At 45.0% G+C, this 12,852-nt stretch overlaps 1 protein-coding gene across 2 annotated transcripts; it reads left to right on the top strand.

Moving 5' to 3' along the window:
• The first annotated feature begins 6,382 nt into the window (after nt 1-6,382).
• LOC115380933 (small conductance calcium-activated potassium channel protein 1-like) lies at nt 6,383-11,985 on the top strand. Of its 2 annotated transcripts, none has more exons than XM_030082244.1 (9): nt 6,383-7,176; nt 7,453-7,548; nt 7,736-8,023; nt 8,631-8,752; nt 8,852-8,993; nt 9,082-9,192; nt 10,026-10,153; nt 11,596-11,665; nt 11,753-11,985. In XM_030082244.1, exons 1-9 carry the CDS (start codon nt 6,400-6,402, stop codon nt 11,975-11,977), a joined length of 1,959 nt encoding a protein of 652 aa, XP_029938104.1. In that variant the 5' UTR covers nt 6,383-6,399; the 3' UTR covers nt 11,978-11,985. The 2 variants fall into 2 exon arrangements, with proteins under 2 accessions (XP_029938104.1, XP_029938103.1); XM_030082243.1 differs by having other exon boundaries at nt 11,747-11,985.
• Nucleotides 11,986-12,852: the final 867 nt, after the last annotated feature.

The following is a 12,852-nucleotide window of genomic DNA, read 5'->3' as shown; positions in this document are numbered from 1 at the left end:
AGATTGAGCAGAACCTCCCCTGTGGTTGGTCAACATGTCTGGCAAATATATGACAGTTGGCCTCACGTGTGATAACACAGCGCGGCGGTTGCGGTCACGCACTGCTGGCCTGGAAAGCGCGCGTGTGACTGGCTGCGCGCGCGCGCGCGCGCACGTGGGGCGCATCTTTTAGCCGTCTCGCGGCGGGAGGCGCAGCTCTGAATCCGGGAGTCCGGTTTAATTGAGAAAGTGCTGGGCTCGGCAGGAGGGCCGCGGAAATGTGCATAGTTAAACTCTACTCCTCATTCCGCCGCATGAAGTGCTGATGCAAGGGCAGAGGCAGCGCGAGAGCTGGAGGAGGAGGAGGAGGAGGAGGAGGAGGAGGAGGAGGAAGGGGCAAGAAAGAGTTGGACTGTATAATAGATTACCCTATTACTTCTACTGCCCTTCGGAATTACCCCTCTCCCAGGCAGCCTGTCACACATCCGGGGCTGCGGGTTCACGCTCGGCTGCGCACAGAGGATGGCGAGTGGCCCTCGGAGGCAGGAAGAAGGATGGCCGAGTCACCGGGGGGGGGAGCGGGGAAGGCTGCACGGCGCGCGCGGCGAGGACGCACCGCGCGCCTCGGCAATGCATCATCCCAGCAGCAGCAGCAGCAGCATCCTGTTGCTGAGCGCGTGCATCCATTATCACCGCGAGAAATGTGTGCAAAATTGACTTTGAGCTCATCTCATGAAGAAGAAAGAAAAGCGAAAGGAAAAGAAAAAAAAGCTCGTGGCGCTGCTATGCAGCAGCTTGATAAAAAGAGAAGAAACCCAAAATTCATTCCGCTTCATAAAAATTCAGATGGGGGGGCACTGAGGCGTGGGTGACATCTGCTGGTTTGTTTACCAAACTGCATGCTGGCTCGCGGGCCTGCCCGGGGGGAGGAGGGAGGCGGCGCCGTTAATTAACGGGGAAGAAAGTGGGCTAAATGGCACGAGAAGATGATGAGAGTCAGTGCTATAAAGTTAGGGCTAATTAGAAAACAATGCCAGCAGATGAATGAAAACACGGAGCACACTGAGAATTAATGATGATGAGAGCTGCGAGAGGAGAGCGAGGGCTGTGCGCATCGTTTGGACAATAATGTTGCACCACATGTCATTGTTTGAACATCTGCTGCGTTTTTTTTTTTTTTTTTCACTTTTTTTAAGTATGTTGGTCAGTTTCAGGAGTTGCATGGTGGTTAGTGTTACCTGCTCACAGTGTGGTTGGTGTTTTTGTATGAAATTTACATGTTCTGTATGTTATATGTTTGGGGTTTGGAGCTTGTCAGTGCCCCTAAATCTGCCAGGTGTGTGAGTGTGTGTGAGCTGGAGCTGATCCCAGGAAACAATGGGAGACGAAGAGAAAGTAACATTCAGTCACATTTCCATCTACAGTTAATTCAGGGGTCATTCCCGTTGAAACCCCAACGCATGCAGAGGGAGAACAAGAAAACTGCAAACCAGAAACAGACACTGCTGTGCAGCATCCTTTCACTGTATCTATTGCATGATAATCTTTATGTTTTCGTGTGCTTAATGTTTACTGTATTTTGATGTAGATATTTTAAAGATTACTCGCTTCAAAGATTGCAAGAACATACTGCATGACTACATTATTTACTTTTAGACTTTCTTCATATACTGTTTTGCATCTGCTTCTCCCAAACCTCTTCCTCTTCAAAATTAGTTTTCAGTTAAACGACCTAGTCAAATAAACAAAAGAAATTCTTCCCACAGTTAAAAAATGTGCATTTTAGTCGCTCACAACAAATTGCCTGTTGGTGTGTGTGTGTGTGTGTGTGTGTGTGTCTGCCTCTGTGTGTTTGCCCTGTGATGGGCTGTCACACTGAATCCTACCTGAGCCCACAGTCAGCTGGGATCAGCTCCAGCGTGCCGTGACCCTGAGTTGAACGCAGCAGTATTGAAGATGGATGGGTGGAGGCTCCTAATTGTGATGCTAATTGCACAGCAGAGGCTGAGACTGCCATCCCTTTGACCTGGCATGACTACAGCGCTCGCCTCGCTCTGCTAAATGCTGAACGCCGTCCCTGACACTGCAGCCATCAGGGCTGCTGTGCTGTGCAGCACTGTGTGTTTTTAATTACTCTGCTGATTGGATTAGGCCTTCTCCTACGCTGACACGTCCCCTTCGCTTAGTAGGTTGTTATCGACAAAACCAGCACATGCATCCACTCACCTGTGATGTCTTACTGGTCAGAGTGGCTTATTTTGTGGCTGGGTCTTGAATGGAACTGACTCGATGCAATTCTCCTCTAATAGACAATTATATGCTGTCCCTGACAGCTCTGGCACTGTGGGACAAAAGTGGACTGTGATCCAATTAAATATAGTGGTGTGAAATCAAGCACAGTGGGATGTCCCTCGGTTTCTCTGTAGCAGCCTAAAATATATCAGAATGGAATCAGAGTTTTCATTTTTTTTTATGTTTTTTGTAGTGTAAAATCTGCCGTTCGCATTATTCATACACACACTTGGGGAATCAAAAGCTGCTCACCAAAGGCTCTATCTGGGTTTATGTGTCAGAATATTTCTTGGAATAGAGCAGCGATTTATTGGAACCTCCATTGATTGAAAGCAACCTACACTAGTTAATTAGTGAACTGCAGATAGAGGCTGTTTGTCTTCCAACTGTTTTAAGTGCTCGCTTTAAACCAAGCGATCAAACATCAATACCTGGCTGTGGAAATTAGGCATCATAGACTCTACGTTTATACATGTGCAACAGAGCTAGTCTGTGATCTTACTCAAGACACCATCATACAGCGCTGTAGAGAGTCCACTTTTCTACAAAAAATCTCAACATTTACTGGTGCTGCTAGAATTTGCAAAGGCTCTTCAAGGTAACTGGATTAGAATATTAATATCACAGGAGAAAAAAAATGTTTTTTGAACTTAAAAGCACAAACATCTAATCCACCCCTCAGGTGGCAAAACATGTAGTCTCCATTAAAGCAGCTGCTAATATGTGGAGAAATGTTATTCAGGTAGAAATATTGACTCAACTTAGTATGCAATAATGCACAAGTTAAAGGTTACAGGCCCTTAAAACCACGGTTTTGAAATAGAGGGTTCCATTTGTCTGAATACAGACACATGGAAAGTTTCAGAACTAGTTTCTCTTGATCTTGATCTTGGTCTGCTAGATACACTGGAGCAGTGGGTGGACGTCTCTGACACAGCAGTAAACTGGTTTAAATCCTGTCTAAAACAGAGGAACTAACTAACAGGTATTTAACAGTTATTTTCTGGGCTTAACAAAACAAAATTACATGTGTGTTCCTCAAGGCTCGATCGTCGGCCCACTTCAGTTTATATCTGCATGATTCAGATTTTGGATAACAACAAAATACACTAACATATATATGGAGATGACATAAAAATGTACATTTCTCTTTTACCTTACAAAGATAAAACTAAAGTAATGCATTTTTGGAGCTGAAGTGGAAAGTCAGTTGATAGGGATACAGAAAAGGTCCAGCTTACCTGGCAACTTCTCTCCACCCTTCATGCTGGTCAGTTTACTGTTTGTAACTAATCATGGTGAGGAAAACAGTTACACAGTTCTCATTATGAGTTTCAGAGGGCTCTTTGCTTTACTCATCTGTGGAAATAGCTGCAAAGTTGCTAGCTTGATGTGCTTCTCAGTAAGTTAGCATTAGCATTGTCAGCTAGTTGTCAGAAGCTGCTATTTTCAATGCAAAAATGTACATTTCTTTAAACTTCAGTTCAGCTGAGGACGACCCTCGTGAAAGAAATGTGTTTAATCTCTCTATAAGCCCACGTGGAAGAAGCAATTATGTCAACCAGAAGGAAATGGGACCTAACTTATTAATTCCATTTATCCATTCACCCCTAAATGTTGTTTTTTTTTCATGTCTTCTCATGTTATTTTCCAGTGAATTAAGTCAGCATGGTTCCCAAAGTCTCAAACTATTCATTTACCCTGCTCTTGACCTTTAAGCTTTTGTTGTTTATCGTTTGACAAATGTTTACCAACAAATCTCACTAAAGCAATTAATATCCAGGCCAGAAGATGGACGGGCACGCAGCGAAGATTCAGAGCAGGACGGGGATTTGCCATTTACCAGCCACCGCAATTAGTCCTCTCACAATATCCCTGTTTAATTTCACATTCCTAGCAGCCAGAGGATGAATTGCAGGAGAGGAGACTAATTGAAGCCGCGTTGGCTACCGGCCACAGCGCCAAGAAGAACTGACACGCTTAGCTACCAGCCGCAGCACCGAGGATTTACAAGCACTTGGCAGGAGGCTTGACTTCATTTGAATCCTTGCAGATGTGCATATATCCTTTCAGCATCTTGTTACGTAAAGGACAATATCATTGAGGAACATTTGTTGTCCCCATAAAGCAGAGTCGAGGGAGTCACCCACCGCTGTTACATCAGTTCAGCAAATGAAATGTTCATACTTTAGCAACTTCTTCACAACAAGAACGTGAGGAAGAGTCTGTGTTTACCGGCTGAGGACTTCTGATATTGACAGTCACACACCGAGACACAAACAGTTGGGAAGCTCCCCTTGCTGTAATGATATCCAGAGAGAAAAACAGCAGCATCTGGCTGAGTTTCAAAGCAGCATGGAGTAGTTTTAGCATAATTAATCAATTTAACATCTGGAGGGATGCCAGAGGAAGTAAAAATCCGAATGGATGGTCAGAGCAGCGCTGTGTTTCAGCTCCTCCACCTGTACTCATTCACTGCCTCAGCTTCCCACCACCACCGCTACCCCCCCCCCCCCCCCCCCCCTCCTTCCCCCTCTATCTATCCTTAAATACATGTTGTCTTCAGATTAGATAATGCCAGTCTTTATCCTGCTACTATCCGGATGAGCTCCGCCCACCCTTTGCTCCTTGGGTCCTTCCATTGGGAGGCAGTTCTATTATCTGTGGGACCCATCTGTCACCGGGATTTAGATAAATAAATGATGCTCCAATGTCATTGTTATGACTTTAATGCTTAATACTCCACTCTCCTCCGTGCATATTGTTCGATTCAGGGGTGACATATTTCATTTTTCATAAGCTCATAAGTATCAGATCTCTGCCTCTCTTGATTAATCTTCAGCATTAATCTGCTGCATTGATATTAAAGGCTATTATTCCTCTGTGAAGACTGAATGTATTAAAAAAGAGTTTGTATAACCCACTAGGAGTCCTGTGAAGACTGTAGAGACACCGATCAATGAAATTAGGAATGAAATCCAATACAACAGCAATTCATGTCACTTTTCAAATCAGTTTTGGGTTGATTTTTAACAGAAGGCCACCCATTTGTCAGCTGATGCTCCCACCCACACACGTACACAGACACACAGACACTCACACAACCACACACACGCACACACGCACATACACACACAAAGGGAGAATGAAATCTGCCAATCCCAGCTAAAAAAAAAAAAAAAAAAAGCTGACAGATGATTCAGTCTTTGCCTTTGGTTTCCGTAACATCTGCAACTGAGTCTTTGCAGTCATTAAGCCTTTCCAGCTTTAAGGAAGATGCCCTGATGGTGATACAAGATAAAGCAGGGCCAAGCAAGGGAATAAACGCCTGGAAATGTAATGGATATCTGTGGGTATTTGCTTCATATGTCGTCACATGCAGGAAAAGTTCATAACCTCTGCGTGAATCAATGGGAGGAGCTCTCCGATGGTGCTGAAGCGGCTAATGGATTGCTGGAAAGTTCATACTTACAGAGCGCGGACGTTGGGAATATTTTTTTGATCTGAACACATCGCATGTTTTTGGAGACGCAACCCTGCATTTATGTTTTCAATGAAAGCAATGTGCTTAAGACTTTTCAAGCGACAGAAGGATTTTACTTGAGGATCTCCTCAGAAATGGACGGATGTGATCTTCAGGACCGTAGGATTGAATACTGAAACACTCTGGGGAATTACAAGACAAAGCTGATTACTGTCTAAAAGATTGGACTCGTCTTCATTTTCATAATAGACTGAGGAATCCAGAAGTAAAAGGTAAGAATATAAATGTTAATTACTTACAAAGAAGACTTGGATGAGTAGTGAGAGAACAAAACAGATTCAACTGAACGTATGCAAACCTAATATGCAAAAGAGACATTTCGGAAATCTCTCATCACTAAGCTTCTCGTGAGCGAAACTTCAACCTCAGACTTCCCTCACAGTGCTGTTGCCATCTGTTCGCGCTGCACTCTGACTTGTTTTTGTTGTGTCTAATGTCATCGTCTGTCTGTCCCCCGCCATCCTCGCTCGAACCATTTTGAAAGGGCTTCACACCCCCTCGCCATGGAGCACTCCCCGTCCATGAACCTGTCCGTGGTGGACGGAGACGACGTGGAGGACCACCGCCCCCTCCTCCCACCGAGAATGGTCCCTCCGCTGCAGGCGTGCGCGCCACAGTGCGGGATACACCACACGGTGCAGGCGCCGGCTGATCACACGGTGTGGCTGGACAGGACGCAGGCGCTGGCCGCCACTCCTCTGTACAACGGGCACCTTTATGTCACGACCTCCCCTCGCTCCAGCAGGAGGGGGGACAAACCCAAGGCCAAAGAGAGGAAGTGTGACAAAAGATCAGGAGGGTTGAGACAGAACCCAACACACAGGGAGAGAAATTACCAAGGCAAAGTTAAAAGCGTAGGGTCGCACAGACTGCAGGAGAGGGTCACGTCTTTCACTGACGTGCCCATGTCGCCTTGTGCGTCACCTTTCAAGGGTCCCTGCAGGTCGCATCTAGATATTCGAGATGCTGACGGTCGAGGACGTCACCGACCGGGCCGAGTTTCTCTGGAGTTGCAGGACCGCCAGAGTCTCCCGGAGATAATCATCACCAGCAGGGACGACAGCCTCCACCAGCAGGCCGAGGCCTACCATCAGGAGCGTCGCGCCATCAAAGGCCTGCTGCCCAGATCCGAGTTCCCCGGTCGGAGTCCCAGCGGCAGTCCCCAGCACAGTCCGAAGCGTAAGCTGAACGCAAAGGACGACGCGTACTGGAGGACCCACAACATCGGCTGGCGCCTCCTCCACAGGAGGTCCCTGTTTCTGAGGAGGCAGCGGCTGAACGACTGCGCCCTGACGGTGGGGCTCTTCGGCGTGGTCATGATGGTGCTGGAGACGGAGCTGTCTTGGAGCGTCTACAGCAAGGTCAGAAAGTGAGAGAAGAAGCAGTCAAACAGTATCACAAAAGTTTACACGAGTCAGAAAACATTTTTTAATGGAAATGCTCCACAGCTATTGTTGATCCTTATTATCAGAAAAATGTTGTATCGTGTACATCATATCATTCACATGGATTACACGTATAAATGTGGATAAGATTATAAGATTACAAAGGATTGCTCATGCCATTTCATAGATCGTCCGTGCAGCTCTGCGATAACAGTCGTCAGCTCTCAGTGATGTAATGTTTGTGTGCTGCAGAGCTCCATCTACTCCCTTGCAATCAAGTCGGTCATCAGTTTTTCCACACTTATCCTGGTGGGCCTCATCATAGCGTACCACTGCTGTGAAGTGCAGGTAACTTATCCGCTCTTCATTACATAACCTGTGTTCTTTACGCAAGTCGTCCTCCAATGACCTTTTCTCAGATTTGTACTTGTCTTGCAATCAGAAGGAAAAGGTTATCAAGTCCCGGTTCAGGGAAACTATTTTTTTTTTTAGTTCTGTTATAAAATTGTGCTTTCCTCTTCCTTCCCTCTCTCAGCTCTACGTTCATGACATCGGAGCAGAGGATTGGCGCATCGCCATGACTACAGACCGCTTTGCCCTGATAATACTGGAACTGCTGGCAGTGGCCATTCATCCGTACCCAGTGGGTCTGATGGCGTACTTCCAGCAGACCAAAGCCCGCCTGACCCTGTCCGAGACCGAGCTGGAGATCGTCCTGGCCTTGCCCATGTTCCTGAGGCTCTACCTGCTGGGCCGGGCCATGATGCTGCACAGCCGCCTCTTCACAGACACCGCCTCCCGCAGCATCGGCGCGCTGAACAAGGTGGGAGGCCTCCCACCAGCTCCCTTCAGAATCCCGCCGTGGGCTTAACTGGCTTGGATAGTGCTGTGATGAGCTCGTAACACTTTAATGTCAAAATGAGAAAATGGAAGTTCAATCTGATGTCCTGAGGAAGTGTGGCAACAAGAAGTAACCTCCTGTGGGCCACCGTTTCTGACTTATTAAGTCTATATTATGGACAGTAATGAACATTTAATGCACGTGTTTTTATGTTTTACGTCTAGGTGGGCCGAGAGGTCTGTAAAGGTGTCTCACTTGAGGTGTGATTATCACAGTTCTGTTCCCATGAACCCTCACTGGCTCCCCTTTGCGTCTCTGCTTTCTTTTCCACAGCTGAAAATATGCACCTGGCTAATCCCTTCCCTTACCACTGCTATTTAAGAGTGATGAAAATGACCTCTGCCACCCCCTCCGCAATACCGAACCTACTATCCGTGTATCAAGCCAGATTGAGAACAAGTTTTCTATCCCTCATGTCCTCCGTCTATTACGTAATCATAATCTGACAGGTGCCATCCTAAATAGTTGCCCTTAAGTAGGCCAATACATCCGAAATCGTGACGTAATGTCGCCTATTTGTGATCTTCAGATACACTTCAACACGCGGTTTGTGGGGAAAACACTGATGACCACGTACCCGGGAACGGTGCTCATGATTTTCAGTGTTTCTCTCTGGATCGTGGCAGCGTGGGGTTTACACGTTTGTGAGAGGTGTGTGATACTACACATGAATCGCTCATAGTTTTCACATCAAATTCATTAAATCTCGTTCCGGGAATCTAAAAGGCTGTTTTCTTTCCCCCCCTGCAGACACCACAACTACCGGGACCTGAGCAGTAACTACATGGAGGCCCTGTGGATGGTTTCTGTCACCTTCCTGTCCATCGGTTACGGGGACGTGGTTCCTCACACCTACTGCGGGCGCAGCATCTGCCTCCTCACCGGGATCATGGTGAAACGGAGCGCTGATATTCTGGAACAACTGAGATTAGGCTGTGAATCTGAATCGGGGATTAAACGCGTGATAACGGCTCTTGCAGGGAGCGGGCTGCACGGTTCTGGTGGTGGCGGTGGTTGCCAGGAAACTGGAGTTAACCAGGGCAGAGAAACACGTCCATAACTTCATGATGGACTCCCATATCTCCAAGAGGGTAAATAACTGTGTTTTCTATGAAAGTGGGGGGTATTTGTACCGCACTGTATTTTGTTGCTGCACAGCGGAAATGCTCTCTGTCAAAGTCCAGTTTCCCACCGATATGATTGGCTGTTTGCAGAAAAGTAACGGTTTATTTAACAGATTGGATATCTGAAAGCCGACTCACGCTGGACTAAACACGGTCGCTTTCCTCTCGAAGGGAAAAACATGAATAATGACCACAGAGTGATGAGAAACATCTCAGTGATCCTGTTTGATATCTCTCAGCTCTCTGGTTGTTTTGTGTCTCTTTCAGTCTGGGTAACAAGTGAAGACTCACTAAAAGTTTCTCCTCTCTCCACAGCACACCAGACTGCATGCAATTATCATAATCAGCATTTTACTCAGCAGACTGAGAGCAGAAATACCCCAGAAAACAAGTTAAACTCTAAAATCATGGGTAAATAACTGAAATTTAGGCAAGTGTTGGCCTAGTTTCAACGACTGGAGGATCTGAATCTGCATGAAGTGATTTGAAGGAATACTTAATCACGACTGGAGCTTCATTTTCCAGCAGATTGTGTAGATTTCATGTATTAACTGCGATTGGTGACACATTTTCCTGTTCAACACCACTTAGCTGATTAGAAAAAAATATTTACAGGAAAATTCGTCTCCCTGTCAACTGAAATATTTCTCATATATTAGAAATGAATGGTAATTTTGAAGGGTAAGTAGCTGCAGACCGGGATTTATTCAGTTTGTGGGTGCTGCGCAGTAAATACGGGCCCTTTGAGGTTATGTGCATAAAACATGTAATAACTCTCCGAACCATTTTCTCTTTACTAGATAAAAATTGCTGCTGCAAATGTGCTGAGGGAGACTTGGCTCATCTACAAGCACACAAAGCTGGCAAGAGAGAAGGACCACACCAGAGTCCGCATGCACCAGCGCAAGCTCCTGCTGGCCATCCACGAGTAAGACGAAGACTCCTCACACACAGCACACACACTCAGCTGTCAGTCAACGCATGGAATTTGTACTTTTATATTTTTAATCAAAGGCACATTGGAAAGAAATAAAAAAAATGGATAATTACCTCCAACAGAATAATGATATGATCAATAAAACAGAATATGATCTGATCTGATACAATGATATGCAATATAATGCAGCACAATACAATGCCATTATGTATGATACAATGTGATATAATTCATAACCCAAACCACAGCAGGGGGAATTCACTTTACAGCTGAAGAAGAAGATGAAGAAATATATATATATATAAAAGTGTATCAAAATATAGAAACATTTTACAGAAAAAGATTTTAAGAGTTCTACTTATATTTTATACACATTTCACTATTATATGGTTTTGAGTTTCTCAGTCATAAATTCTATAATATATTTAGTATTGTATAGCACCTTATTGGGGTGATATATTTAGAATTGTGCCATATAGCATTGTGCAGTGGGCACAGTGCAATATGAGTCATTCCAGTCAATATTTGAAACATTTCTCTCCCATTTTTGACGTAATTTCTGCTTTTTTGACACGTGATCCTCTTCTGATTAATTTATTCAAACGTCCTTCCTGAAAGGAAGTTTCTCTGTGAGTAAGCTGGACTCTGAGGCTTCCGGTCATCAGAAGCAAATCATAAATTAAGGGGCAGACCTCCAGTGTCAGGCCAATTTAATTAAATTTAATATCCCGCCAATAAAAGAAATGTCGAACCGAGTCTCTACGTTTCCTAAGAGTGGTTCAGGTTGTGACTCCCCACACCGTTTTATGCTCGGACAACTTGGCGACACTCGTCCCTAAAATTTACAGTGAAACTGTGCAACTTCTAAAACTGCTACGAAAAGGATCCATTTATTATCTTCAAGTGAAATGCTGAGGCGGCACTGCAGCACTCTGGAGTTTTCCTACCATACCTTAAAAAGATGTTGTTTCTTATGGCAGCTTTTGATTACATTATTGGCTCATTTCTACTCAATCTGCAATTCTATAACCTTTTAGTGTTTTTTTTTTCCCCTCTGTGTTTCTTCCTTGAGGCTGCATGTGTTTGACTAAAAATGTAAATGGTTTCTGAGTAAATCATTTAATCCTGATATTTTTGCATAATATACAAAGTTCATTGTTTTAGTTTAGTGGGATAAGCACAAATTCAACTCTCGCTTGGAAACAGTTCATCATCAGTAATGTAGTTAAAGGACATTTATGTAGCTGCCTGTCTGGTTTTTTTAATCTAATAACTTTAAATAATTTGTTTTCTGCTTTGACTTTATTTTTTAGTAACATAAATCAAACTGAATCACCTTTCCTCTTCAGTCAAGTCCCATTTTTTACATTTGTTGTGCATGAAATTCACCAACACATGCAGAAAAAAATGTTTTAAATGTAAATGATGTCCAGGCTGCGCAGGATGAAGATGGAGAAGAGGATCCTCGTGGACCAGGGAAACACACTGGTGGATCTGAACAAGGTGAGAGAAGCAAGTGAAGGCATCACCCCGTACAGTACGGGGCAATCCTAACGCCCCCGATGCCCTCCCACCTCCGCCCAGATGCAGAACCTGATGGACGACGTGCTGTTCGAGGTGCAGGGCTGCAGGGGCGAGCTGGACTCTCACATCCACAGCCTGGAGAAGCACGTGGAGGAGCTGAGGGAGGGCTTCCGGAGCCTGATGCCGCTCCTCTCCAGCACCCTGTCCACCCAGAACTCCTCCATCCGACACCTGCTCAGGGAGAGGGAGGAGAAGACCGAGGCGGCCGGCGCCACTGGAGGAGACAGGTAGAGCAGGACGAGAAGACCGAGGCTCCTGGAGAAGCTATCTGCCGGTAATGTGGCAGAAATGATCACAGTGGGACTGTTTTCTTGTGTCTCTACAGATATCTGTAAAAATGTATACAAACAAGTAACCATTGTAGTAGTTAGTGGCAACTTTTAATGGATCTCCTACTGACTAAATGGAGCCAGGCTGGCTTCAGGTTGGGGCTCAAACATGAGGCCGGCAGGTCAAAACCTGCCCAGCATACGGTCTGTTCTGGAGCCGTGGGATGATTTTAAGAGTTTAATTTAACATGAATAAGTTACTAAAATGAACCGCTGAGGTTAGTGATGCAGCAGTAAAATCCAGTTTTATAGTTTTCACTTAGTATCAAGGCCAAACTGTGAGGGGGAGTTTAGAAAAACATGCAAGACGGCTGTAAAATTCATGTCCCCCAAAGGGAGTGGACGAGTTGTTCCAAACATCAGCCTGAAGACAAAACACCCGAGTCAGAGAGGATTCTGAATCTTTCAGCAGATTTGTTAAAACAGCACAAAATTCAAGGAGGAACATGAGTGGAGTTCATGTGAGTGTATCCTGGACTGGGATGGTTCAAAATCTGGAGCTTAATAAGAACTAGAAAATGTTTGACAGCTCAGGAGCGAGGGGAATATTAGGAGGTTGGAGCACTTCCAGTGTGTGTGGGAAGGCCTGTTTAAAAAGTATTTTTCTTTAAAAGATCCCCAACTTGATAGTTTGAAGAATCGTATGTACTTTTTGCATGATTGAGGCTCTGATGAACTGTGAAAAAAAAAAAAAACAAAACTTTGCCCTTCAGTAATGTTCACCTTCAGCCAAATTAATGAGCAAATTGACTTTTTTATTCCTCAATATTAAAAAGA

This window comes from Salarias fasciatus, chromosome 22 (genome assembly GCF_902148845.1).
Source record: "Salarias fasciatus chromosome 22, fSalaFa1.1, whole genome shotgun sequence".
In the NCBI taxonomy this organism is placed as follows: Eukaryota; Metazoa; Chordata; class Actinopteri; order Blenniiformes; family Blenniidae; genus Salarias; species Salarias fasciatus.
This window is presented reverse-complemented; position numbering and strand designations above follow the sequence as displayed.

Excerpts from the sequence above, each read along its gene's own strand:
- LOC115380933 (XM_030082243.1), top strand. The coding sequence starts at position 6,400 with ATGGTCCCTCCGCTGCAGGCGTGCGCGCCACAGTGCGGGATACACCAC. Across the intron at positions 8,024-8,630 it reads GCATCGGCGCGCTGAACAAG|ATACACTTCAACACGCGGTT; the intron begins GTGGGAGGCCTC and ends TGTGATCTTCAG. Across the intron at positions 10,154-11,595 it reads CTCCTGCTGGCCATCCACGA|GCTGCGCAGGATGAAGATGG; the intron begins GTAAGACGAAGA and ends AATGATGTCCAG.